Source organism: Struthio camelus, chromosome 2 (assembly GCF_040807025.1).
Source record: "Struthio camelus isolate bStrCam1 chromosome 2, bStrCam1.hap1, whole genome shotgun sequence".
NCBI classification, from domain to species: domain Eukaryota; kingdom Metazoa; phylum Chordata; class Aves; order Struthioniformes; family Struthionidae; genus Struthio; species Struthio camelus.
This window is the reverse complement of record NC_090943.1, coordinates 143,185,095-143,210,573: the sequence shown is the minus strand read 5'-3', so window position 1 is coordinate 143,210,573 and position 25,479 is coordinate 143,185,095. Positions and strand designations below refer to the sequence as shown.

At 39.1% G+C, this 25,479-nt stretch overlaps 1 protein-coding gene across 2 annotated transcripts in view; it reads right to left on the bottom strand.

Moving 5' to 3' along the window:
• The window catches only part of ANGPT1 (angiopoietin 1), a 169,393-nt gene that overhangs the window by 83,399 nt on the left and 60,515 nt on the right, over window positions 1–25,479 (bottom strand). For both annotated transcript variants that reach the window (XM_009683048.2, XM_068932813.1), the window contains exons 2-3: window positions 10,075–10,230; window positions 3,768–3,889 (exon numbers count right to left, since the gene is read on the bottom strand). In XM_009683048.2, coding sequence (XP_009681343.1) covers window positions 3,768–3,889; window positions 10,075–10,230 — 278 coding nt within the window. The remainder of the gene's footprint in view (window positions 1–3,767; window positions 3,890–10,074; window positions 10,231–25,479) is intronic.

Here is a 25,479-nt window from a genome sequence, read left to right as displayed (position 1 = left end):
AGACAAACAGGTAGAGGATTTAAAGGCTTACTTTTGAGTGCAAAGCTGGTATTTTCTCATTGAGACAGCTGCTTTGTAGTTGCTTCTGCAAGAGTGAAACTTTCTCTGTATTGTTAGGTGCTGACTACTCAAACTTAAGTAGGTGGTCTGAACGGTTTAAGGAGGTGTCCTCATATTTCTTAAGGCCAGTAAAGTTCTTAGTCTTAGTTTTCCCATCACTTAACCTCAGTAAGCCTGTTTTTTATACCAGTGACAAGAGTAGTCATAGAAATCAGAAAGATGAAGTGAAAAATCTGGATTTATCTTTTTGCTATATGCAAAATTTGCATATAAAAACTGCCTTCAGATATGCTGTGTTTGCTCACTTTTCACACAGTCAGCAGAAAGTCAAAAGTTGCCCTGAGTCATCTCCTTCGTATGATATAGCAGTTTTGTAGTGACCATATTAGCCCAGTTTGATTTTTATTTTCTGCAAACTCAGGTTGAACGAGAAGTTTAAATTTCACTTCCAATATTTATTGTTGGGACATCCAGAATTCCATGACATTTATCCTCATTTTTTTGATGGAAAAAAAGTTCCTTTCACACTTGCATATTGAAAGAAATGGCACACAATAAGTTAAATGCGGCTGTTACACTCTGAAAAAGGTTCAGAAAGACACTTAAGCAGGGAAATATTTCAATAATAAATTAAAATAGTTTATAAAAAGCTCTTGTGGGAGAAAAAAAAAGCCAATAGAGAAAGCCACCATTTACAATACAGTGGGTGGGAACCCACAAGCCTAAATTATTTATGGCATGAGAGCACTCAGTAGAAACAAGATTCTGGGGCAAATGTGACTCTACTTACATGTCATGGAATATCTTTCACTTCAGTGGGATAAAAAGAAAAAATTTGGCCACTCTTCCCAGCAGAGGCAGGAAATAAAGAGCTTAAGGCCAAGAATAGATATATTTCTAGTCTAAAGAGCATGCATTAGTCCCCTGTTGATATGCAGTGTTCGTTTTCTTTAAGGATAATATACAAGTTACTGTACTACATCAACAATGAGTTATTATTACTATTATATTTTGCATTTCTTTCATCCAAAAACTAGTTCTCTGAAAATGATTGAGATCATGATCATTGTTTTGCATAGAGGAAATTTAAGCCCAGAAATAGAAGGGATCTGGACACAGCACACACTCAATTTTGATTACTTTTTGGATTATAATGGTAATCTCCATTTACACTGTGGTAGACACCTACTGCAAAAGAAAAGCTCTCTTCAGAAGAAGTTTGCAGTCCATGGAGGCAACATAGATAGAAGGAGTTTTCCTTGTTTATTGAACGGAAAATGATATACAGAGTGATGAAGATCTTTTAGCTGAACGTAGCCTAATCAGTAGTCTATAAGTGCCGTTTAAAGTTAAGTAATCTAAAAACATTTGCTTATTCAGAATCCTAATATCTTCTGAGATCATAAAGACCTGCCCTGTAGTGAACTTAACATATGAATAACTGATTTCAGGATCAGGACCTAAAAGGCCAGGATTACGCACTTATTTGTCAGAAGTGGATCATGCTACAGGAATTGACGGTTCATGTTTTAGTGTTACCATAACACTACCCTCTCTCTAGCTTTCTAACTCCCAAGGACAGTCAGTAATCAAACGTGAAAAGTATATGCTGGGTTTTTGCTTCATTACAAAATGAAAATCCTTGTAGCTTTTTTGTTTATCCACATTTAGCTATGCTTCTGAGAAAAACAATATGGTATGAAATGTTACTTTTTAACATACTCCTCCTTTTTTCCTAAAGACCAACCCAGACCGTTTTGTCATGTCACAGACCATTTCATCACAATGTCAGTTAAGTCAAAGGTCAGTCTAAGTCAGATTTACTGACATGCAGGCTCTACACCCTGACACATTACTAAGATAAATAAATAAATAAAGATTATTAAGTATACAAGGCATCACATAAATGACTCAGTCTCTTGAACAGCGTCAATAAATTTTTGTGGGTAATCAGATTGCAGCAGATAAAAATGCAAGCATTTACTTAATCGAAAGAAAAATTAGTATTTAGGTTAATCCTAAATTGAAATAAGTATGTAAAACATGCCGAATTAACAGCCTCCTGGACATGTGTACTCTATCCAACAACTGCAGGGATAGCCTACACATGCAGTTTAGATGAATTGCTTAACTTCTGCATAGCTGAAGTCAGTGTTAATCCCACATTAATCTATCCATATTTCAAATCGGTCGAGGGAAATCTGTGGCAATCAAGAGTTCTTAGTCTCATCCAGCTTCTCCAGAACAGCATTTAGTGGAACTACTGTTTGTAAACACTTGCTAGATTAAATAAACTGTCAGTTCTCATAACCAGTAGCACTAATGGTAAATTATTTGACCAGCTTTGCAGTTGATTAAAAATTAACAAATACATTTCTTTGGAAAGAAATTTACTGACATATTATCTAGTTTTTTGGCCTAATTTTCCCAGTAGATTCTTGCCTATTGTCTTGTTAATCCACTTATATATAATCCAGGCCAAAAATTTGCTGACTCAATTGCTGTTTCTTGTGCAGCAGCAGGTTCGTAGTACACTTTTCAGCAACCCATTGGATGTCAGTTTAAAGAACATACTAAACTCTAAACAGAACACTTCAGTAACTACCTCGCTTTTTAAATTGCACATCCTATTCCGAAAGTGAAATATAGCAAATACAGGAAGTAGAAACCTTAGTTCTAGTCAGGCTTATCTCAAAAGTACTCTTTCTAGGAGAAAGGAGCCAAAGTGAAGGTAGGGAGGTAAGGTGCTCTTTGTCCTCCCTGCTTAAAATGGGCTTTTAGAGGTATGAGATTTAGCACTCTAGAAGGGCAACCAAGAAGGAAGAAGACTTTATCCCACTCTCTGAGATACTGGGTTCCTAAGTCCAGAAGGTGTTTTCAGGTACTGAGCATCACAGAAGCGCCCCTGTCACGGATAGGCTCTCAAACTCACACACAAGACAGGCTCAGACACTCGGTTCACTGTGGCACTGCTTGTTTGGCTGCCTAAAGTGTCCTGTCACTCAGTGCATCGGCTGCTGCAAACCTTGATTTAGGAGCTAAACTCTGCCCCAGTCCCTGTATGTGATAACCGCATGAATGCTGATCCAGGGCATTCATAGGATCGCTAAGGTGCAGTAGCACAGAATGGGACAATGCTGAAACTTGACTCTCACTTCATTACTTGATAAGTTATTTGCTGTTAAATAAGATTTTTTATTCTTCAAATTCAGCATCAAAACCAAATGTACATTATTCTCTTATTCTTTAGATAAATCCTTCTACATGTTAGATCTTCATATTCATTAACGTTAGAAAGATGAACTTCAAAACATTTTCCAATTCTTATATATTTTAAGTTAGCTGATAATCTCTTAATTTGTTATTAATATTTGTCTACTTGAAAATGCTCATACAAGTTATCTTTATGCTTGTCAGTAGCAGAAGCTGGGGAAATGCGACTAAGCTGTCATGAAGCAGATTGATATGTGAACTTACATTGCAAATGAGAAGCGGTTAAAAGAAAAAATCAACTTGCATTTATCACATCGTAGCTAACATAGTGTAAATTCACACCCTAGCTCTTTTACCGGATAGGCAGATATTACCTAGACTTTCCATGTACTATATTTGATTCCTCCGTTTCACTAGTAGACTAAAATAATTTATGCAGAAACACTGTGAGGTGAACAGAAAAAGAGTTTTAAGAGACCACTACCTACTCTTACCTGTTTTTCTCATGAATCTTGAGGATTTCGTGTGTCTGTTGTAGCAACTGTTTTTCTAGCTTGTATGTGGATAGTGAATTTTCCAATAGCTGAATTTCAAGTCTGGATGTTTGATTTAGAACCTTAAGGATAAATTAAAAAAAAAAAAACAATTTTTACAGTATCCTGGTAGTGCTGTTACAGCAACATAAAAATAATGCATCCATTTCACTATGTTCTGATGATTCATTAAAAAAAAAAAAAAGTCCTAATTTCTAAATACTTTTCTAACCTCAGCTGCTCTCCTGTTGCAAATGAACTCAGTCAAGCTGCATTGATATGTACCAGCTGATATTCTGGCACCCTATTTGCTTCAGAATAATATTAGGCCACTAGAAGAAAGAAAGGTGATTGCTAAATAAGTTTTATTGCAATGGGAAGAACAAAGGGCATGCCTCAAACATACGTTCCTACAGAACATACTTAACTGAGAAGAGTGCTAGAGTACTTGCATGGAAGCCAAAGTGTTGCATCCACTATTTTGTAAATAGAGCTTCTACTATAGCTTTCCCAGAGATTCTTCTTTTGCAGAGTTGGCAGAAGCCTGGGGTCTGCTTATGTTATCACTATTGCACTCTCACACAGATTTTTAAGACGATAAAGGCTGTAATCCTTAACGTTGCTGTATGCCGTTATCTTTGCCGTCAGTTGTGCTCTGTATCAATAGCACAAGTCCCTAAGTACAATGAACCAAAATAAGCCTTCCAACTAGATGAAAAACTACAGATTCTAATAGAAGTAGTTCATAAGTGAAAATAATAGTCAATAATGAAAACAATTATGTTAATTAATGATAATTTATTTTGTTGGTATAGCATCTTTTATTACATAGGATCCTGAGGAGTGTGTATAAATAGTTTTTATAGATACTGCTGCACACAAAAGCTGAGATGCAATCACTTCTGGAACTGAGCATGATGTTTCTTTAACAGAACTTGTGAGCTCCTCTTGACAATTATCACTATCATGATAGGATTATATGGTAATATTTTCTTATACATGGCTAATAGTACAGGAGAAAGCAAAATCTATGGCACTCAATCTATGTAACGTCTTTTTTTTTCTTTTTGAAGTTCTTGACATTCATTCAGTGATCTGAGCTGTTCTTTCTCAAGCATACACGGGTCAGAAAAGTTGGAAGTGAACAGTATGTAGCTGTTCTGTTGTTGGAGATGGATACATTTGGAAGAATTGAGAGGCATCAGTAGAATTTCAGAGAGATCTGGGAGAAACTGATGGAGAAATTGATACATGGTTTGCATGAGGTAAGGAGACAGGAAAGCACCAATAATTTTCCAAAGGATGTAGCTATGAAGCAGCCTACAAAAATATCAATAGAGTTTCAAATGGAGAAGAAAAATCTAAAGTGAATCAGTGGGGTTTTGGATGGATAAGGTCTTAGGAGGAGTCAGTGAGATTTTAAGGAGCTGTAGGTTCTATATACGCTGCACTTTTGTCTCCACCTTGCTCTGGTGTGACTCCTCACTGGTATTCCTACTCCTTACTACAGGTATGAGAGCCTGGCCTACTCTTTTCCTCCTTGCATCCCACAGACCTGCATCTCTGCCGTGCAACTAACTTCCTCCATCATCATCAAAAGCAGCCTCTCTTCAGTTTATCGAGCCACCTGCACCTCTGTTTTCTGATTACTAAAAGAGCCAGGAACTACAGGGACTTTCTGCTGAGAGAGGGAAGTCGGGAAATGCTGCCACTGAGCTGGATGGGCTGTTGCAATGAGCTGGAAATCAGAGCAAGGACGGCAGCAGAGAAGAGCTCCCACTTGAGCATCCTTTAAATTCTTCAACAATAGCTATAGAAGGAGGGAACTATCCATTCCCTTGCACAGTTGCCAGCATTGCCTCTATCTTGAACTCATTTCTCAGTGGAAAAAGTGAGACAGAGGTAATGCACATTTTGCCCCTTACTTAATTATGTTAGGGAACAATGAATGATTACATGATACTTTGACATAGGTAGGTCTTTTGAGGTATAAAGGAAAGTTTCTATACCTTCTTTTTCCTTGCTAAGCAGATGATACTATGCTCCAAAGGTCTTCAACTCTTATGTCTGCATTTAAATATTCTGTGGACACTAGGTTAAAAGATATTTCCCAACATTTTCATAAATCAGTATGTCATCTTTCAGAAGCTATGGTCAATTGAGATCACAACTTTTACCAGTGAATGGTAGTCTATTAATCAAAATGTAGAAAATCAAAGGTGCAGGGTATTTGTGTACGATAGTATAGCAACAGCTTTTGTCTGACCTTTCTAGACAGACTTAATTAGAGCATCTCTCTTTCATAATTGCTCTTGTTCCTTAATGTAATGTAATGCAAGTATATAATAATTTGGTAACAATATTGTAAGGCTGAATGAAGATGTTAGAGCAGACAATACAATCTCTCAAGAAGTACATAGTCTACTAGAATAGATCAAATAAATGAAATACATGATTTTATTTTAAATGAACAATGTAGCATCTGGTATGTATACCACATGCTACAAAGATCAAGAGGAAGTCAGCAGTAATAAGTAAAACAAGTTTACATTGTAAACTGATAAAAGAAGTCGAAAGGCAAAAAGCTATACATATCTCTGTGCAATAAAGAATAAGTCCAGTATGAAATTGTACTTAGTGTTATGAGAGTGATACCCTTATCTTCTGAATGATATCAATGATTTCCATGGTAGGGATTGTATGGAGATGGTTCTTTAATTTCATGCGATGTTATACAATTTTGCAATAATAGCAAAAATGCAGTGTTTTATTAAGAACCTGGTGTCTGTCCTGCTCTTTTCGCAGCATAAAGCTGCAGAGGTACACTACTTTTCAAATAGCTGGAAACTTTCTCCAGAAGATAAATAAGCCTTCTTATAATAATAATGAGGCAAACAATGATGTAGATCAAAGGCTCTATTTTATGCTGAAACTCTTTAGCTTGACATTTGTATCATTCATAGTTGGTAGCTGGGATGTTTGTTTGAAATTAAATTCTGGTTTAGTTTCCCAGTCAGTCCAGCCTGCCTTACACACTCAGAGCTAAATCACAGAATCACAGAATCGTTTAGGTTGGAAGGGACCTCTGGAGATCATCTAGTCCAACCTCCCTGCTCAAGCAGGGTCACCTAGAGCATATTGCCCAGGATCACATCCAGACGGGTTTTGAATATCTCCAGCGAAGGAGACTCCACTACCTCTCTGGGCAACCTGGTCCAATGCTCTGTCACCCTCACAGTGAAGAAGTTTTTTCTCAGGTTCAGATGGAACTTGCTGTGGTTCAGTTTCTGCCCATTGCCTCTTGTCCTGTTGCTGGGCACCACGGAGAAGAGGCTGGCCTCATCCTCTTGACACCCCCCCACTTCAGATACTTGTACACGTTGATGAGATCCCCTCTCAGTCTTCTCTTCTCCAGGCTGAACAGGCCCAGCTCTTGCAGTCTTTCTTCATAGGAGAGGTGCTCCAGCTCCAGCCCTCTAATCATCTTGGTAGCCCTCCGCTGGACTCTCTCCAGGAGTGCCATGTCTCTCTTGTACTGGGGAGCCCAGAACTGGACACAGTACTCCAGGTGAGGCCTCACCAGGGCTGAGTAGAGGGGCAGGATCACTTCCCTCGTCCTGCTGGCAACACTCTGCCTCATGCAGCCCAGGAGACCATTGGCCTTCTTGGCCACAAGGGCACACTGCTGCCTCATGTTTAACTTGTTGTCCACCAGCACTCCCAGGTCCTTCTCGGCAGAGCTGCTTCCCAGCAGGTCAGCCCCCAGCCTGTACTGGTGCATGGGATTATTCCTGCCTAGGTGCAGGACCTTGCACTTGCCTTTGTTGAACTTCAGGAGGTTCCTCTCCACCCACCTCTCCAGCCTGTCCAGGTCCCTCTGAAGGGCAGAACAGTCTTCTGGTGTGTCAGCCTCTCCTCCCAGTTTCGTATCATCAGCAAACTTGCTGAGGGTGCACTCTGTCCCTTCCTCCAGGTCATTCATGAATATATTGAACAAGACTGGACCCAGGACTGACCCCTGGGGGACACCACTAGCCACAGGCCTCCAACTAGACTCTGCGCCATTCACCACAACCCTCTGAGCTCGGCCATCCAGCCAGTTCTCAAGCCACCTCACCGTCCACTCATCTAGCCCACACTTCCTGAGCTTACCTAGGAGGATGTGATGGGAGACAGTGTCCAAAGCCTTGCTGAAGTCCAGGGAGACAACATCCACTGCGCTGCCCTCATCTACCCAGCCAGTCATTCCATCATAGAAGGCTATCAGATGGGTCAAGCATGATTTCCCTCTGGTGAATCCATGCTGACTACTCCTGATCACCTTCTTGTCCTCCACATGCTTAGTGAGGACCTCCTGGAAGAGCTGTTCCATCAGCTTTCCCGGGATGGAGGTGAGGCTGACAGGCCTGTAGTTTCCTGGCTCCTCCTTCTTGCCCTTTTGGAAGACTGGCGTGACATTGGCTTTCTTCCAGTCCTCAGGCACCTCTCCTGATCTCCAGGACCTTTCCAAGAGGATGGAGAGTGGCCTAGCAATAACATCCGCCAGCTCCCTCAGCCCTCGTGGGTGCATCCCATCGGGGCCCATGGATTTGTGGATGTCAAGTTTGGACAAAAGATCTCTAACCTGATCCTCCTCAACCAAGGGAGAGTCTTCCTTTCTCCAGCCTTCCTCTCTTGTCCCCAGGGTCTGGAATTCCTCAGGACTGGCCTTAGCAGTGAAGACTGAAACAAAGGCAGCATTCAATAACTCTGCCTTCTCTGTATCCTTTGTCACCAGGGCACCCGCCCCATTCAGCAGCGGGCCCACGTTTTCCCTAGTCTTCCTTTTGCTATTGATGTATTTGAAGAAGCCCTTCTTGTTGTCCTTGACATCCCTTGCCAGATTTAATTCCAACTGGGCCTTAGCCTTCCTTGTCGCATCCCTGCACGCTCTGACAACGTGCCTGTATTCCTCCCAAGTGGCCTGTCCCCTTTTCCACGTTCTGTACACTTCCTTCTTCTGCTGGAGTTTTGCCAGGAGCTCATCCATCCAGGTCTCCTGCCCACTTTGCTGGACTTCTTCCTCAGAGGGATGCACCCATCTTGATCCTGCAGGAAGTGATGCTTGAATATGAACCAGCTTTCTTGGACCCCTCTTCCTTCTAGGGCCCTACCCCAGGAGATTCCCCTAAGTAGGTCCCTGAAGAGGCCAAAGTCAGCTCTCCTGAAGTCCAGCGTTGCAATCCTACTCGTTGCCCTGCTCCCTCCTTGTAGGATCCTGAACTCCACCATCTCATGGTCACTGCAGCCAAGGCTGCCCCCAACCTTCACCTCTCCAACTAGACCTTCTTTGTTCGTTAGTACAAGGTCTAGCATTGCACCTCTCCTCGTTGGCGTCTCCACCACCTGAGTCAAGAAATTATCATCAGTGCTCTGCAGGAACCTCTTTGACTGTTTGTGCCTAGCTGTGCTGTCTTGCCAACAGATGTCAGGGTGGTTGAAGTCTCCCATGAGAACCAGGGCCTGTGATCATGAGGCTACTTCCAGCTGTCTGTAGAATGCCTCATCGATGACTTCCTCCTGGTCAGGTGGCCTGTAGTAGACCCCCACAACAGTGTCACCCATGTTACCCTGCCCTTTAATCCTTACCCATAGGCTCTCAACTTGCTCTTCACCCACCCCGAGGCAGAGCTCCATACGTTCTAGTTGCTCCCTCACATAAAGAGCAACTCCACCACCTCACCTTCCTGGCCTGTCTTTCCTAAAAAGCATGCCAGTCATGTGAACTATCCCACCATGTCTCTGTCACTGCAATGAGATCGTGGCCCTGTGACCGCACACAGATCTCTAACTCTTCCTGTTTATTCCCCATGCTGCGTGCATTGGTGTACAGGCATTTCAGAGAGCCAGTCAAGCACGCAGGCTTCCCAGGAGAGGTGCAAGAGGATCCTCCATAGCCATGTCCCATGCTGTCTCCCCTGGTTGTATGCACCCGCTGGAGGCATCCTGACTTGAGCGGTGTTTTACTGACTCCCCTGCCACTATACCACTCCCCTTCCCCCATCTTGCCTAATTTAAAGCCCTCCGTACCAGGCTGATACACCAACCAAATGAAATGAAAAGAAAAACACATAGCAAGGGTCAATCATCACTGCTGTTGCTACCTATAAACAGAAAATCTGTATGTTTCTTGGAGCCTGGTGCTGAAATGCCCTGTATTAGAAAAGAAAGAGGATGGGGAAAGTTCTCTGCAATTAAAATATGTGAGCACATCCCTCTGGGAGCTTACCTGGGTTTCAACATCGGTGAGTTTTCTTGTCTGTTCTGCTGTCTGGCTGAGGAGGCTGGTTCCTATCTCGAGCATGGTGGCCGTGTGGTTCTGCACAGCGTTCTGCTGCAGCTGGGCCATCTCTGATTTCATGTTTTCCACAATGTAGTTCTCAAGCTGTAAAAGAAAAAAAGGTTTTAACCTTGGCGTTTTAGGGTAAAGCTTAGGCATTCTCATGACATAAGGATGCACATCTGGGAATCTTGCCAGAAGAGGATATTTCAACTCCTCTGGGGGATCCCATGTCTCAGCAGACCTTGTGAAAGTTGGGGAAAGGACTTGACTATCCAGGTGGCCCCTTTCCATCACCAAGTCTAGATGTTTTCCCAGGTATCACAGCCAGATGGCATGAGCTGGAGTGGGCCCTATCTGACCTGATATATGTCAAGGATTCGGTGAATATCTGAAGGTAAGGATATGTGGGTAGCTCGAAAATGGCCCCCAAAAAGGAACAGAGTTCACCACAGGGAAACTTCAGGTTCTACATAAATGTATGAACTTACATATGAGTCCTTCGTGGAAGAGATTCTACCATTTCCTACCTCAGCTGGGTCTCTCAGTAGAATGACTTTTTATTGGGTTAGATCCTCACAAAGTATTTCACAGAATCAGCAATGATTGCAGCTTAGTCTAGCTGCACCCAAAAATTACAGAGGATTGGGAACACTGTCGTGGGAATAACAGAAGGAAATTACTGGTCAGAAACCAATAGAGAAAGTTGCTTTGCTACCTTACTTTTATTGTCTTGATATTGTTTGGCTTGCATTTACAGTTTGTTGAAAAGAATTTGAGTAAGAACCCTCTAAATAAACTGAGAACACCCGTTTCATCATTCATTTTTGTTTTCATCTGTTTTAATTAACACAGGCTAGGTCGTTCCCTTCCAGCTACCTGGACCCTGGCTCTGCCACAAGAGGCAGTGAAACCAGCACTAGTCTAGAATATGACGATATTGTTTCTCACTTATGTGAGCACTGTCATATGAGCACTGTTTCTTGCTTATATGAGCCTCTTGCTTGATGTGCTTTGTAAAATATTTATACAAAGAAAGGCAGCCCAGAACAGGGACTTCCACTGAAACCAACTGGAGCCAAGCCAATTTACACCCAGTGACGATTTGGTCCTCAGTTTTATTTTGTGGCTCATCATATCTTTTACGGGTAGCTGATTCCAGACTTAAGTAACCCCTATTTTACCTAGTGATTCATTTTTAATCAGGTTGGGCCAGCTTCTGCAGCAGTAGCCATGTTTCGTTGTGAAAGGTGAGTTGAACAACTGAAGAAGAACCAGATGGAGTTGATTTAAAGACTGAAGAAAGAAGTAAAAATCAAATATACTATGTGTGATTAATAAGAAAGGCTGCTTTCATCTTATCTATAAACATTCCTGTGCAGATGGGTAACTACTATAGATCATCTAATGAGCCACATCGGCTGAGCTCAGAAAAGATTTGTTACAAATTTGATCATTTATATGCACCTCTGACTAGTTTTTAAAATATTTTTGCAGAACAAAAAGCATTGCCACAATGTTAGATATTTTCTGAATAAGATGGGATGGGGGCAGGGTGAAGGAAGTTGTTTTGTTTTGTTTTGTTTTCCTACTCTTTGGAAATACACTGAATATCCATCCTGACTGAAAATAAGCGGATATCCTACAATTTCAGACCACAAAAATGTTTATCTGAATTGCCAGGTTACCACTCTGGGCTGAATACCTCTAGAGTGGCAAAGACAGTGGTAAAAGAAAGATTAACGTTGAATACTCTGAAAAGTATTAAAATGAGGGTGGTTAACAACTTAAAAAAAGTTTGTGGATAGCAAGATCATGTCTGCATTGAATGTTTCCATTTCCCATATCTTTGCTTAGTTGAAGTTTATTATTGTGAAGTAAATGTTATAAATATTAAGCTAGTTCAAGAAACATTTTACAGGTCCATCACGTTTCTACATCACGCTTTTAGGTTCGGAAGTATTTTGCCTGTATACCTTTTTTCACATCAAACGGTGTATTTTTAGCCACCCTTTGTTCCTTGCTGGCTTGCTAACCAGTACATTTATACCCACAATATCTCTTGGTGGCACATAATCCCTATGAGACAGCTCCAGGAACTGGATTGTTGCTCTTCTCCATACTCTGGTCCAGAGTTTGGGACATCTAAACAAGGAGTTCAAATTCCTCCCTCAGCATTCACCTGCACGTGAAAGGCAGGGCTTTCTGAAATTGCCTGGCTTACTGTATGTGGGCCACGTGGGGCATGTGTGCTGCCTATCTCTGGGCAAACCCATGCAGAAGTGTGGGGGCTATACTCATTAGAAATGAGAGTAGTCTGAAAAGAGTAATTACAGTAGAGAGTTTTGAGCTCTCTGTAAGAAGCTTCTATAATATTATAAATTATAAAACTTTAAAAATCATAGCTCAGGTTAAAAAAAGATCAACAGATTGGCTAAAATCATGATATCAAGAATAATAATTTAAGAAATTTTATTTAGGCCTTGAACCTTTAGAGTTCACTGGGATTATCTTTTAAGCTCTTCTCCACACTGTAGGGGCTGAAATTTTTGATCTTTATACAAAGAAATACAAATTTTCAGCAAATTAATTGTATAGACAGTGAAAAGAGTTATTCTAACACATCAGTGAATAGAAACATGACTAGAAATATAAATATCTAAAGACAAAAATACGTTTATATTTCTGACTAAATGGTTTACCTTTTTTTGCATTCGGATGGCACTTGAAAGGTCTAACAGCCTCTGTGTGGAGCTACAGCAGGTTTTGGCTCACAGGAGCACAAACAGAGATTAAGGCATATTGGATAATTTGTACTCTTACATATCACAGTCTAGCATGCTCCCCATGATATGCAGTCTTGGGTCATTGCCCTCAGTTACTCACCCCTGAAACAGCCTGTGGTTGAATCCGAGACTGACTCATTGCAACAACAGAGCTGATTTTCCTGTTTAAGAATTACTCATTAAATGCTTTTGTAAATATTTGATGTTCAGTGCACTGCAACAATAGCTTTTGTGAGCGCTTCTCAGGAGTATCAGGAGCTATTCACTCTGGCAAGGGAAGGTAGAACAGGACTGAAACAAAGTACGGGTTTTACTGCGTTAACTCTTCTTTCACGCATGCCTTATAGTTTGTCCAGTAGATTTACTGGTTGCAGTCCTGCCCCTGCTAAAATCAATGGCAAAATTCCCATTGACTTCAATAAGCTATGATTTCACCTATTATTTTTATTACAGGAAGCCAAATTTAGTAGGTTCATTATGGCTAAGCACTGAGTTGTATCCAAAGCCTCCCAGTATTTGGAGGCTTTGTATTGAGTTTACTGAGCCTTAGACTGGGCTTTCTTTATAATTAGATAAGAGGGATAGCATTTATTTAACAGGTTATAATAGGGCTGTTGCCTGGTGGCTTCAAAGAAGATAAATGACCCACAGAAACCCATTCGTAGAAGTAAATTTAAGAACAGTTATGGTATTAAGTCTTTTTAAGAACCACTTCAACCTATAACTAGCTTAAATTCAATTTGTCCAGAGATTCTGCTTTAAGCAGTAATAAACAGATAATGAATAAAGGAATACCATCTTTCCATGTGAATTTACTTTATGCATTTGGACTTTCAAATACTTACATTACTTTTTCTTTTTACTTAAGTTACTTCGTACTGCAAAAATGAAACAGAATTCTCTTGCACAGTCTTCACCCCCCACCCTTCCAACTATATGCCTTTCTACAGTGCATTGGTGTCCCTGCTACAAATTCAGCAGCATCTGCTTTCAGTAAGATTCATTACATTGCACAGGAGTTTTCAGTAATGTAGGATTACCGGTGGGATACATAATAACATTATAAAAATCTCAGAAATAAAACTGTCAGAAGGTTCAGTGTTATTGTTTAATAAACATTCCAGAGAACTATGCATTAAAACTATCCAACTTATTCTGGACAATGTTTATTGAATAATCTTCATAGAAACCACCCAAATACTAATAGAACTATTAAAATGGAAACTGCAACTTAGGGGCTAAGTAAATGATAATAGTTTGTGGCAGATGGTATGCAAATAAAACAAGAGCTTTTTCTTTTACTTTGATCAAGTGCTGTTGGTCCCATGTAATTATATTGTAAGGACTGCTATGATATCCAGATGACGTGAGGCTCTCAAGGAGTGCCTTAGCACAAGAATGCAAGTTTAGGTAACATTAGATTGTTCTTTCCCTCCTACCACGAACCATATATTGCACAGCATTTAGATTAACAGGAGGACAATACACCAATCACGTTTATAAGTGCTGCTTTTTCTTGTTTCACTTGTATACCTGAAGATGTATTAGTAAAACTGTACGACAAAGACAATTATTTTCTTCTTTCTCAATTTTTCTGTCTAAGGGAAAGCCATACTTCCCCACACTGAGAAAGTACCTTGGGAGTCAGATTTAAAGGCAATATCTTAAACATTAAAAGCAATATAATATTACAGATATTGTATTTTAAAAATATACAAACAACCTTAGTGGGAATAAAGTGGAAGAAGTTGAAAATGCATAATAACATAGAATTTATTTGCCTTTTGCAGAAGCAGAAGGGGCTAGGCAGGAGTTTTTCATTGAGAAAAGTAATCTTATTTGTGTATAGAAAAGACCTATGCTATATTTATTTTAAAAAGAGTAGATTCCCCTACAAAACATTTGTCCATAAGAAAAGATTCAGAAAGCAATAGATTTACAAGGATGCAACCTTCTTATACTGTAGATAAAAGTGGTAGGGACCAGCCTAAATATAGAATTCATCCTCCCACTCTTTCTCACTGTATGTGCTCATTCACAAAATCAAGGAAACAAACACGGACGGTGCATAAAGGCAATGATTAATCCCCAGCATCTGGTTTAGAGCAGCCTTACCTGGCTCTAAGCATGGTATTAGAAAGTGCAAATCAGCCTGAAAAATACCTACAGATAGTCCTTCAAAAAGACAGCAAAGATGACTAGTCTTCCATATCTAACTTCACTGAACTTAGTAGAGGGGGATATTTTACCAAATGAAAGAAGTGATATGTCAGAGGGAGAACCTTCCTTTGATCCTAGTACAGCTCTCAGCTAACTGTGCCATCAGTAAAGGTAACAGAGGACGCACACTGATAATTACAGTGAATTTATCAAATCTACCTTTGCTGAACTAAAGTGAAAACTTTAATCAAATGGTATACAAAGTGGACGCATAGGAAGGCCTTTTGTCCTTTAGTATGTAGAATACAGAGGATTTACAAAGAAAAACTGCTTAGGACATTTACGTAAATATTTGTGGTTTTCAATTGTAAAATGAACCAGAAAAGTAAGCTAGCAACTCTAAATGTAGTTAAACAAACTGTTTGAGGATCATTGGTTATAGAAACTCTGTTTTGGGGTTTTTTTGTTGTTTTGGGGGTTTGAGGCTTTTTTTTTTTTTTTTTTGGTAATATAATATACCGAGACTTCAAGCCTTCAGGCAACAAAATAAACCTGCTCATTTCTGAGTTGCCCTTTAATGGCAGTAGATTATTTGCACAATACTTATGCAATTCATTACTCTGTACTTGTGTTTCTGCATTTTCATAGATTTCTGTAATACTGTGACTCGTAAATATGATTTCCTTCTTAGGTAACTTTTAGATCTTAACCCTAAATCATAATAATGCGGTTTTCCAAATTCTCTTCATGACAGAGAAACAAACAATAGCTTACAGATTGTGTATACCCTTCTACGCTACCTCCTGCTGAAATGAATATAGGCATTTCTGAACCGAAACACTCATAACATTACTTTTTCCAAACCAAATGTTTGAAACACTTCAAAGATACTTTGCCTTAGTGAAGACTTAATTCTTGGCATTTCACAGGCTTACTTTTTTGCTATATAAGAGAATTAATAGAGAGTTATATTTAAATTGCCCTCAGGCTAAATTAGGATTAATTTATAGCCTATGTAATATTTATATAAATAATCTGTGACAATATCCTCATATGTACAAAGGATCACACATACAGTCAACCACTATTTGCTTCTTTTAGCAAGTGATCAGTGAAACAAACACAGCTGCATTCTCAGCATGCAACGGTCAAACACTGATTCAGCCTCTGCCTGACTGATATGGAAATTTTTAATCCAGGTAGCTTCCAATATACTATTGACACTTGTCTTTGTGGGTGGTGGGACTTGTTTTTATAGCTAGCTTAAGTTAAGTAAAATTTTGTTATGAATGTAGAAGAACCCTCTAGCTAGTAGAAATTCAGGTTTTCCTCTTCAGATAAACAAAAAGGTGACCAGGCAGAAGAAAGAAAGCCAACTGCAGAGCATACGAATAGATGTAAAAAGCTACTCCAAAATATATTAAGTAAAATTCCTGCAGTATCCAGCATCAGTAAGGTGTCTGCAGGAATATTGTCTCCTGTTCTGGATGTTGCATTTCAAGAAATAAGTACGTTGTTTGGAGGGAATGTACAAAAGACAAAGAATGATCGTAACTCTAGAAAATCAAAATAATTAGGAAAGTTTAGCTTAATAAGAAGGCTAACTGGAAAATAGCTGGCTGCAAGGATATAAAACTGCAAAGCAAAAGACAATAATGCATTCTCCAGATCCATGAAGTTGCCGTAAGGGAAATTTGACATAGATATTAGGGAAAAAGTTTTCTAACAGTACAGTAATAAAATACTAATACCAATTTTGTGGGAAAATTGTGAAAACTGTGAAAACTCCATCACTGGGGGTTTTAAAAGAGGTAATTTTACTTTAGGTAAATATCAGACAGATTAGATGATATTTTATGGCTCTTTCGAGTTCTATTTTTTCATTCTTCTTCATTTTTTATTATTTTACTTCGGACCTAAGCTCACAGATTCAACATTTGGAATCAAAATCTCTGTAATAAAATCTCCAAGGGGTTGAGAAGAGTTTTGGAAAACTCACCTCCCAGTAAAACTTTCAGAAGGAACTCAATAAAAAAGACAAGTCTCATGAATTAAAAACACAGCAAATTTAAAATGAAATAAATAATACAATAACTTATCAAAGATAAATAAGATGGGCTGCGCTGCACTGACCACAACAGCCGTAGGAGGCTGAGAGTTACTGAGAGTGTTTCTGAACGCATTTGTTTTCCTCAATAGTGTTGTGGTCTACAGACCACAGAAGAACACAGAAGTGTTGCATGAACCAGCTCAGTAATCAATCATAAAATGTTAATGCTTCATTGCACTCAAGCTATCACTATTATGTGGCTTAGGAAACCTTTCTGTAAATCAGTACACCAATCTGTGTACACGGATCAATCTGAGGATACACCAGCTTGTGTCGGTGATGCCTCGGCATCTCAGTAGCACGTTGTGTTATGTTCAGTTATGCAGTAAAGTACATAAAACACAATATATAATAATAAATTATAGGTATAATAGATTATGGTTGTGAAAGAATACTTTATACTGCGTTGCATCCTACAGAAATTTTGGGAAATTCGAAACGAAACTACTTTTATTAAGCACTGTATTTTAATATGAATTGAAATAGTCCTTGTTGCATGAATCAAGACCTGTTATAGGGAACACAGAGCTCTTTGTTTCAAGACATGAGAAGACCTCCCCAGATAGGTTCACCTCGTAGTATAATATTCTATACATGGATAATTTATGGGAGTGGGAAGGTTGAGTTTCACCTCCTCACAAAGCATCTGGCATATCAAAGAGAGTGTATCGACTTAGGCCAAGTATTGATTGTACTGGCCTGATAATTCAGCCTGAGCTTTTTTTTCAGTTTGTGTTCAAGGTTTTATATCACTCTAAAAGCCTGCTTTCTTTTAGACTAAAACTCCTAAATTGGTATAAATGAAAGTTTCCATTATGAAAGAATTTGTCATTTCAAAATGTGATTAATTAGAGTTATTACTAAAGCACACACAACATTTTAAGGGTCAGTTTCTCTTACTTTTATTGGAATATTATATCTTTCATTTTTTAACCTTAATGCTTAATAAAGTCAATAAGCAGCATAACTGAAAATCATATCAAATGTGATTAAATGGTCCCATAAGGAAGCTACTTATTAGAAGTAAATCAGAACAATGTGTTCTTATTTTCTACTGATTAGGAATATTTCTGATTCAAAGAATTATCCAGTTTAATATTAACCTTTACAACTTTTATTATAGCGTCAGATACATTTTTCTTTCTTGATCTAACTTTCCAAAACACTTAATTCTATAAACTAAACTCATCTACGATTATACAGTTGACTGCGTACATGAGCCATCCTTAACATACACTGAAGGGGAAAGGCATAACTGTAGAGAAGGCAACATATCTACTATCTTACTCAACTAGATGAACTTTTGGGAAGATTTAAAAATGTATATTTTCTATTAAACTACAGAACTAATTAACTTTCTTTGACAAAGATACTTTTGGCACAGAGTACTTTTCCAAATGACAAGTTTGGAACAACTTCTGTGTAGAAAAATATTTAGACACCTTATGGCTCATTCCTGAAGATGGACATATGGCTTATAATCATAATTAGTTTCACTGGAATGTCTCCTCACTACATAACATAAGGCTCTTAAAAAATGTAGTCTTCAACTGTATAATTAGTTTTAGTTGCTGTATTGCACTGCCAGCTTACATCTAAACTTTCAGTGAACCTAGAAAGCTGTAGCACAGTTTGGAATCTATATGTAACTTCTCATTTGTGTTATAGAAGATAGCATCATGTTTTAATGCTGTATTACTTAATTTATTCTTTAATCTGCTTGATTTTGTGGACTCATCCCTATGAAACTGAGTGCATTGCTGATATTCCACGTATGAAAACACTTTTCCAAGAATGGTCATAAGATTAAGACCCTACTACATTATGTTCTAACGCTTGCACAAGTGTCATCTTTCTTTAATGCCTGATACCAGTTTCACAGAAGTTGAATCTCTGATGTCACTGCTGTGAGCCCTGCCTTCAGCTTTGAGATTCTCTATCTTAGGTCCTCTCTGATAAAGAAATTGTGACTGATTTTACTATCACTTGTCTGTCTTTCCTGTGTAGGTTGTATCTTCTTGGCGCTTACCTTCCTTCTGCGCTCCTTCTGCCTTCCTTCAGTGCCTGACACTGAGTCTTAAACTCCGCTGAAGCCCTGAGACATTATCCTATGAGAATGACTACCAATAATCTACAGTCTTAATTTGGGATCTTTACAGAGTTAGAAATAATAAATGAGAAGTTTAGATGCTCTAAAACCACCCTGAAAGAACTGCAATTTCAGTATACAGGGGGCTACAGAAATGCAAGGGGATTCCTGGGCCATCAGATGCCTTCCTCACTGTCCCAGGCAACTACATCTGTTCACTTTTAACCAGAGACATCCACAAAACAACCACTCCCTGCATCCCACAAGTCTTAAAACACTCAGCAGAACTCATGATCTGTGTACTGTATATTCAAGGTCTGCATGTGTGCGTGCTTCTGTTATAAATAACCTAAAGGTGACTTTAAAATTAGTGGTCACACATCATTTGCTGAAGGACAGGAGAAAATTCAACTTTCCTAAAGTTTCAGCACTTCCAGAAAATCAACCTTACTCATATCATTTAGTCAATGGCTGGGAAGACCATGATGTTTCACAAGCACCTAGTAAGGACTGAATCACAGTAGGGCTTTGCTTTGTCCAAAAGCAGATGAAGACCGGAGGATATGATCTCTGTGATTGTGATCAGTATTTGCGCAGCTCACTTTCTCTTAGAACAAAGAGGAAATCCAGAAGCAGTATGTAACCGCAGTTACAGAGTGACTCCTGATCTGCTCCAGGGCAGAACAAACCGCCACCGGCTTGTGGCTCTCAGCAAAGCCTTAGACAACCTAGGGCAGCTGAGTAGTCAAGTCATGGGTAAGTAAATGAGATCCCTTACCTGAGCATGTATAATTTAGTTAATATTATTTAAAAGACTGCCGTCTACTCTACACAGAATCTTTTAATCAAGAGTCCTGTTCTGTTATCCTCATTTCCTCTGTCTAATGATGACAAATACTAATTTATGTTGCCTTTTCTGTTTTGCTCAAAATTAGGCTTCAATGTCATGACTCCAGTTTACACTGAAGAATCACTTCTTGTCTATTTAATAGCCTAATACAGCAAAGGGCAAAGCCTGTATTGTAAAATCCTTTCCTCCGTAGAACCCCAGGAGACAGAGACCTGAAATCTGCTGAACTACTTCAGTCTATCAGCAGTTAAAATCTAGGCAAATGTTTATGTATTCACACGTAGAGTATTTATGTGCATAGATTTACATGAGCGTATACATAATAACTCCCTTAAATTATGGTTTATAAATGTGGGTAGACTGCAATATTCATTTGTGTCCTATAAAGTTTGACTATATTTATGATTTTTAACTTTTATTATAATGATCTGAGCACAAGCAGTTTAAGGATAGATGTCCTACATACCTGATAATGTTTACCTTAGTTTTACTACAGACATTAAGAATGATATTGATCCACCTCTGCTGGAATCACTTAATAATTTTAAGGCACAAACAAATGAAATTTCCAGAAATATCTGTAGCAGTAAACTAAGAATTTCAGTTTCCCACAGCACTATAAAAAAGTTAACTATTAGTACAAGCTGCAACACCTTTTCTTTCCATTCCTGAAATTCTATATATAACCTTTAATCTCTAAGTGCCTCCAGACATACCTATGGTTTTCAGCATTTTAATGAATGTATAACTCTGCATGGTGAGGAGATAATTCTGTCAAAATATGTGCAGCCCCAGAATGTGTTTCTTGCTGTGCTGATGGAACTGATTGCTTGAATACATGGCAAAGAGCAAGTTAAGAAAATCGAATGAAATTTTTGCCAAATATTCCTTTCCAGTAATTATTAGAATGGGAAAATTCAAAAAATCTTAGATCAAAACTAAGCAATCTTCAGTACACATGCACATATATCTACATATCCACATATATGTATGTATATGTAAAATAAAGAACAGTGAACTCCACTAAATAGATTATAAAATCCCTGTTTTACAAGCCATGAAGAAAAGATCTGTAGTTCACTAAACCATACAATGAAATATCAGATACTCAAATGGCCTTGCAGAAAAGACTATGAAACTTGATAAGGTAAAAGCACCTGGGATTCCTTGAAATGGCACAGTTCAAGAGAGAAATCCTTTTATGGCTTTAATAATTGTATAGGAAGATAAGCACTTTTCTATAGGAAATATGAGAGCAGCCAAAGCATGTAGAGACAATTCTGGTCCCTTGTTTCATTAAACTCCTCTGGGGATTTTGGAGAGGAGCAATCACAGGCTTCCTTTACGTAAGTGTGCAATGACCTTCATCTGTAAACACTGGAGTAAGATCCAGCTTACAATGATGAGGATCAAATCCTTGCGCTGAGTTTGCTTCATGAATGCTGTAGTCCTGAGTGAGAAATATAAAACTACATGTTTCCCTAGACATCTCAAGTACTGGGAATAAGTATTATCATTTCTATTAACTCCTGTAGTTAACTCTAGTATAATCATACTAGAGTTGCAATGATTAGGACCAGAATTAGGTTGTTTTATACTTAATACTGAGCACAAACTCAATAGCAGCTAGAAGAAAATTGGGTTGATAGTCTTCTTTTTTTAAATATAAGTCTGTAGCATAAAAAATATGATATGAACATATTTAAATTTATACAAACTTAAATCATTTGGAGATATTCCTGCACAGAAGTCATTGTAAACAGCAGCCAAGTGAAAGGGGAGGGTGGAAGGGTCTCCTGCCTCTGCCTGGCTTTAGGAGCAGCATTTTTTTCGCTTTCTTCCAGTACTTGACAAGAATATTCCCTCATACTTCAGCTTATCATAACCACAGCTCTTCCTGGAAGGCAATGTTATTCAGTGGCATTCCTTTCTAAGTCGTGAAATCATGAGCTAAAGGGAGAAGCTTTCAGCCTTCGGTTTCACATCTGCTAAGTCATCCTCAGTAGTTTCTCTTTCTCTGGCTAATGTGCCATTCCGATTGCCGTTAAGACAGACTAGACCAACTGCTGTTGTTGAAAAAGACTAGACCAATAAATTCACAGATAACCAACAGATTATGTACGTGTATATGCAGACATACACAGAACAACAGATAGACACAGGAAGAAGAACATGTGTTAGAAATAGATAGCTAGACAAACGCACAATTTTTATGAAGCAATTTGAAAATATATCTGGTTTTACAGGGAAAAATAGAAACCATGGACATTTTTTCCCGCATTTTAAGCTGAATAATCACATTAGAAACAAATAGACCCAAAGGAATTAAGATTGATACATGGTCAAGACAGATTCAAAGAATCATATTAAAAGTGAAATGTAATGTTTTTTTAAATTAATATCTTCCCAGGGATCAGGTAACTAAGTTCCCAGGTGTCCTGGCATCAGGAGTTTCTCCAGCATTCTCAGCCAAGCAAAGGGGCTGGCTGTCAAACAGGCTCACTCACTGATTAAGTTGCTACTTTTATTTGTAAATGCCCACCCTATGTCCATATGCTCAAAGTGATAATGATCACAGTTATTTCCTATTTGTAATCCAGGAGCATGTACTGGTCCTTGCTGTGACTGAACTTCACAGTTCACAAATATAAACTGACAGTCCTTTTGACATGATTAATGCAGTGAAAACTCAGAGGAATGAGTCAAAGATGATACACGCCAATTATTTCAAGTCAGTCATTCACTTAAATCCTGTATGAATTCTTAGCGTTTATCATTGGTTTTGCTTTCTTGATCTTCCTCATACAATATTTTTAATTTTGCAATAAATCCCAAGTAGGCCATGTATAATATAAGACTAATGTTTTGTTGCCAAGTAAAACCTCATTCAGAAGGGTGGTTTTGTAATAACTCAGAAGCATTTACAGTGTAATCAAAAATACTTTGAATAAACCAACATATCAGAATAACAGGATCATTAAATAAAAGGGAAACATCCCAGGCCTTTAAAACATGCTGTAAATCTTCAGAATCAGACATGGCCAGGGATAAAAGTCAAATATGCCTAAACTTTCAAGTATTCAGATTTAAGATTTTAATTCAATCTCATTTTCATAACAATACCCATTCTGTACTGTTCTCTCAGGGGTCAATATCTGTTGCATTGACTTTGCAGTTGCAGTACCCAAATGCATTCAGGTCATTAGTTTAACCACATATGTAGAACATGTAGGAATTATGATTACTCGTCTCATGACTGCAGCGGTTTGATCTAAAGAACTGACATCATGTCTATCACACCTAATAACAGAGAACCGAGTGCTCATGAACCTTTAGGAAAGTTTGGCAGCCATTTCAGTGAGTGGGTCAAAAATCACAGGAAAGTGGGTCACAATCACAGCAACAGTTACACATACTGCCTGTTAGCTGGCAATAACATTCATGCCCTCCAGGCAGACACAATACCATGGCAATTTCTTCAGTACTGAAAACAGATGAAAAATCTGGTCAGGCACCAAAAGAATATTGTGATTGTAGCTGTAGTCATATTCGTATCTGCTCCTCCCAGAGGGACCCCAACAAAATGTATATTGGTTAGTGCAAAGCTTATCAGCACCCCCCCCCCACCTGCACATCTGTGTGCCCAGATCACACAAAACCTGAGTGTAAGCCGTGCGAAGATCAGGAATAGATGTTCCAGGATAGATACTCCCTTTTGCAGAGCACAGGTTTTCTATTGCTGGTATTGACACTGATGGAAAAGCACTGACTCCATGCCATGCCTGAGAGCCTGACAGTGTGGGAGACCAGGACCCTAGAGCCAACAGAGCTGGACGGGAGATCTGTGGGGCCAGAAACCCTCTAATTCCCTGCTGCATCCCTGTCTCATCTGGATTCAATTCCTTCCATTCAGGTAAAGCTGTGGTTTCACTTCCATAAGGTTAAACTCTGTGGGGTTAGTACATATGTGGATTGATCTGCTGGAAAAAGCATATGATCCTCTGCTGGGATGAGACAGGAAGGTTAGATAAAGTCTGGAATCCTGACATATTAAAGTCAACAGACATTTTACTGTTAACCTCAATTTGGCCAAGATTTCACCCTTGAGACTTCACTTTCCTTTTTAACTTTCAGTTCCAGAATAGGTCAAAACATCTTCCCAAAGCCATCAGGAATGCCTTTATTTTAATATTAATTAGCTGCCTGCAATTCCAGTCTGCTCTGAAACCATACAATGGGGTTTGTCATCTTACTGTAAATCTATTAACATGTTAACCAGGATTATTTTCTTCTGAAAAGCATGCTGTTAATGTTAGTGCAAACGTGCACACAGGGATTTTTAACCATTATTACCTTTGGACTAAAGTGCTAGCTTTTAGACCTGAGAAAAAAGCTAAAACACAAGTGCTGCTTTTCCACTTGAAATAAATTACGAAGCTGCCACAGGTTCTCAGCAGTAAAAGGGAAGGGGAGAAGTATTTCTGCAGAAGGTGTAGAATGTTTAACGGATTTTTGTGGGACAATAGTGGAAGTAGTCAGACTTTTCTGCCTGTCAGTGCGATGGCAAAGCAGCAGGAAAGCATAACTTTGCTCATTTCTTAGCAAGCAGACCACTAAGCCTATCACAAAGGTGTTTCCTTTAAAAGGAAGAATACAGGCAGGATTAGGTAAAATGAGTAAAAGCTGCAGAGTTCCAGTTGTGAGCTGAACTTCCTGAAAGTTCGGGGTGTTCGGGGGTCGTTTGAAGCTTATCTTTGTCCTCTTTGCAGTTGTGGCAACCGCTCTCTTCCCCAGCTGGGTAGCAGCAGCAGTAGCCCTGCTTTTACCCCGTGCCAAAGTGAGGGCCGCTTTATCCAGAACCGGAGTCCACCGCTATTGCGTAAGAGAAGGTCATGGGTGTGAATGCGGGTTTTTTTCATTACAATCCACAAGCCTGAGGCATGTGTGAATAGAGGAAGAAGTTCAGCTTAAAACTGCAAGAGCTTGGCTGATCAGAACTGGAACGTCTCCTACTTGCCAAAGAAAACTAGATAACAAATCTCAAAATGCTTCACAAAACTGTGCTCAAATGTAAGGCTCCCTCCCCAAACTGCCTGTCGAGTGTTTACAGAACATAATTGTCCCTCATCCGGTCCACATGGGTCGCACTGCCCTGTCAACATCTGTGCTAGCCTGTGTTACCGCAAGGTTCCCTCTAATCTGGAATAGCCAGCGGAGTTTGGCATATATACGTAAAGGAACCAGTCTGCTTTCACCAGCAAAAGCAGAATTTTTCAAGTAGAAAGAAATCCCTCCAGCTATCCTACCAAAATTCCCTATAGATCTCTGCTTAGGCTTCACAAGAGTGTGAGAGAAAAAT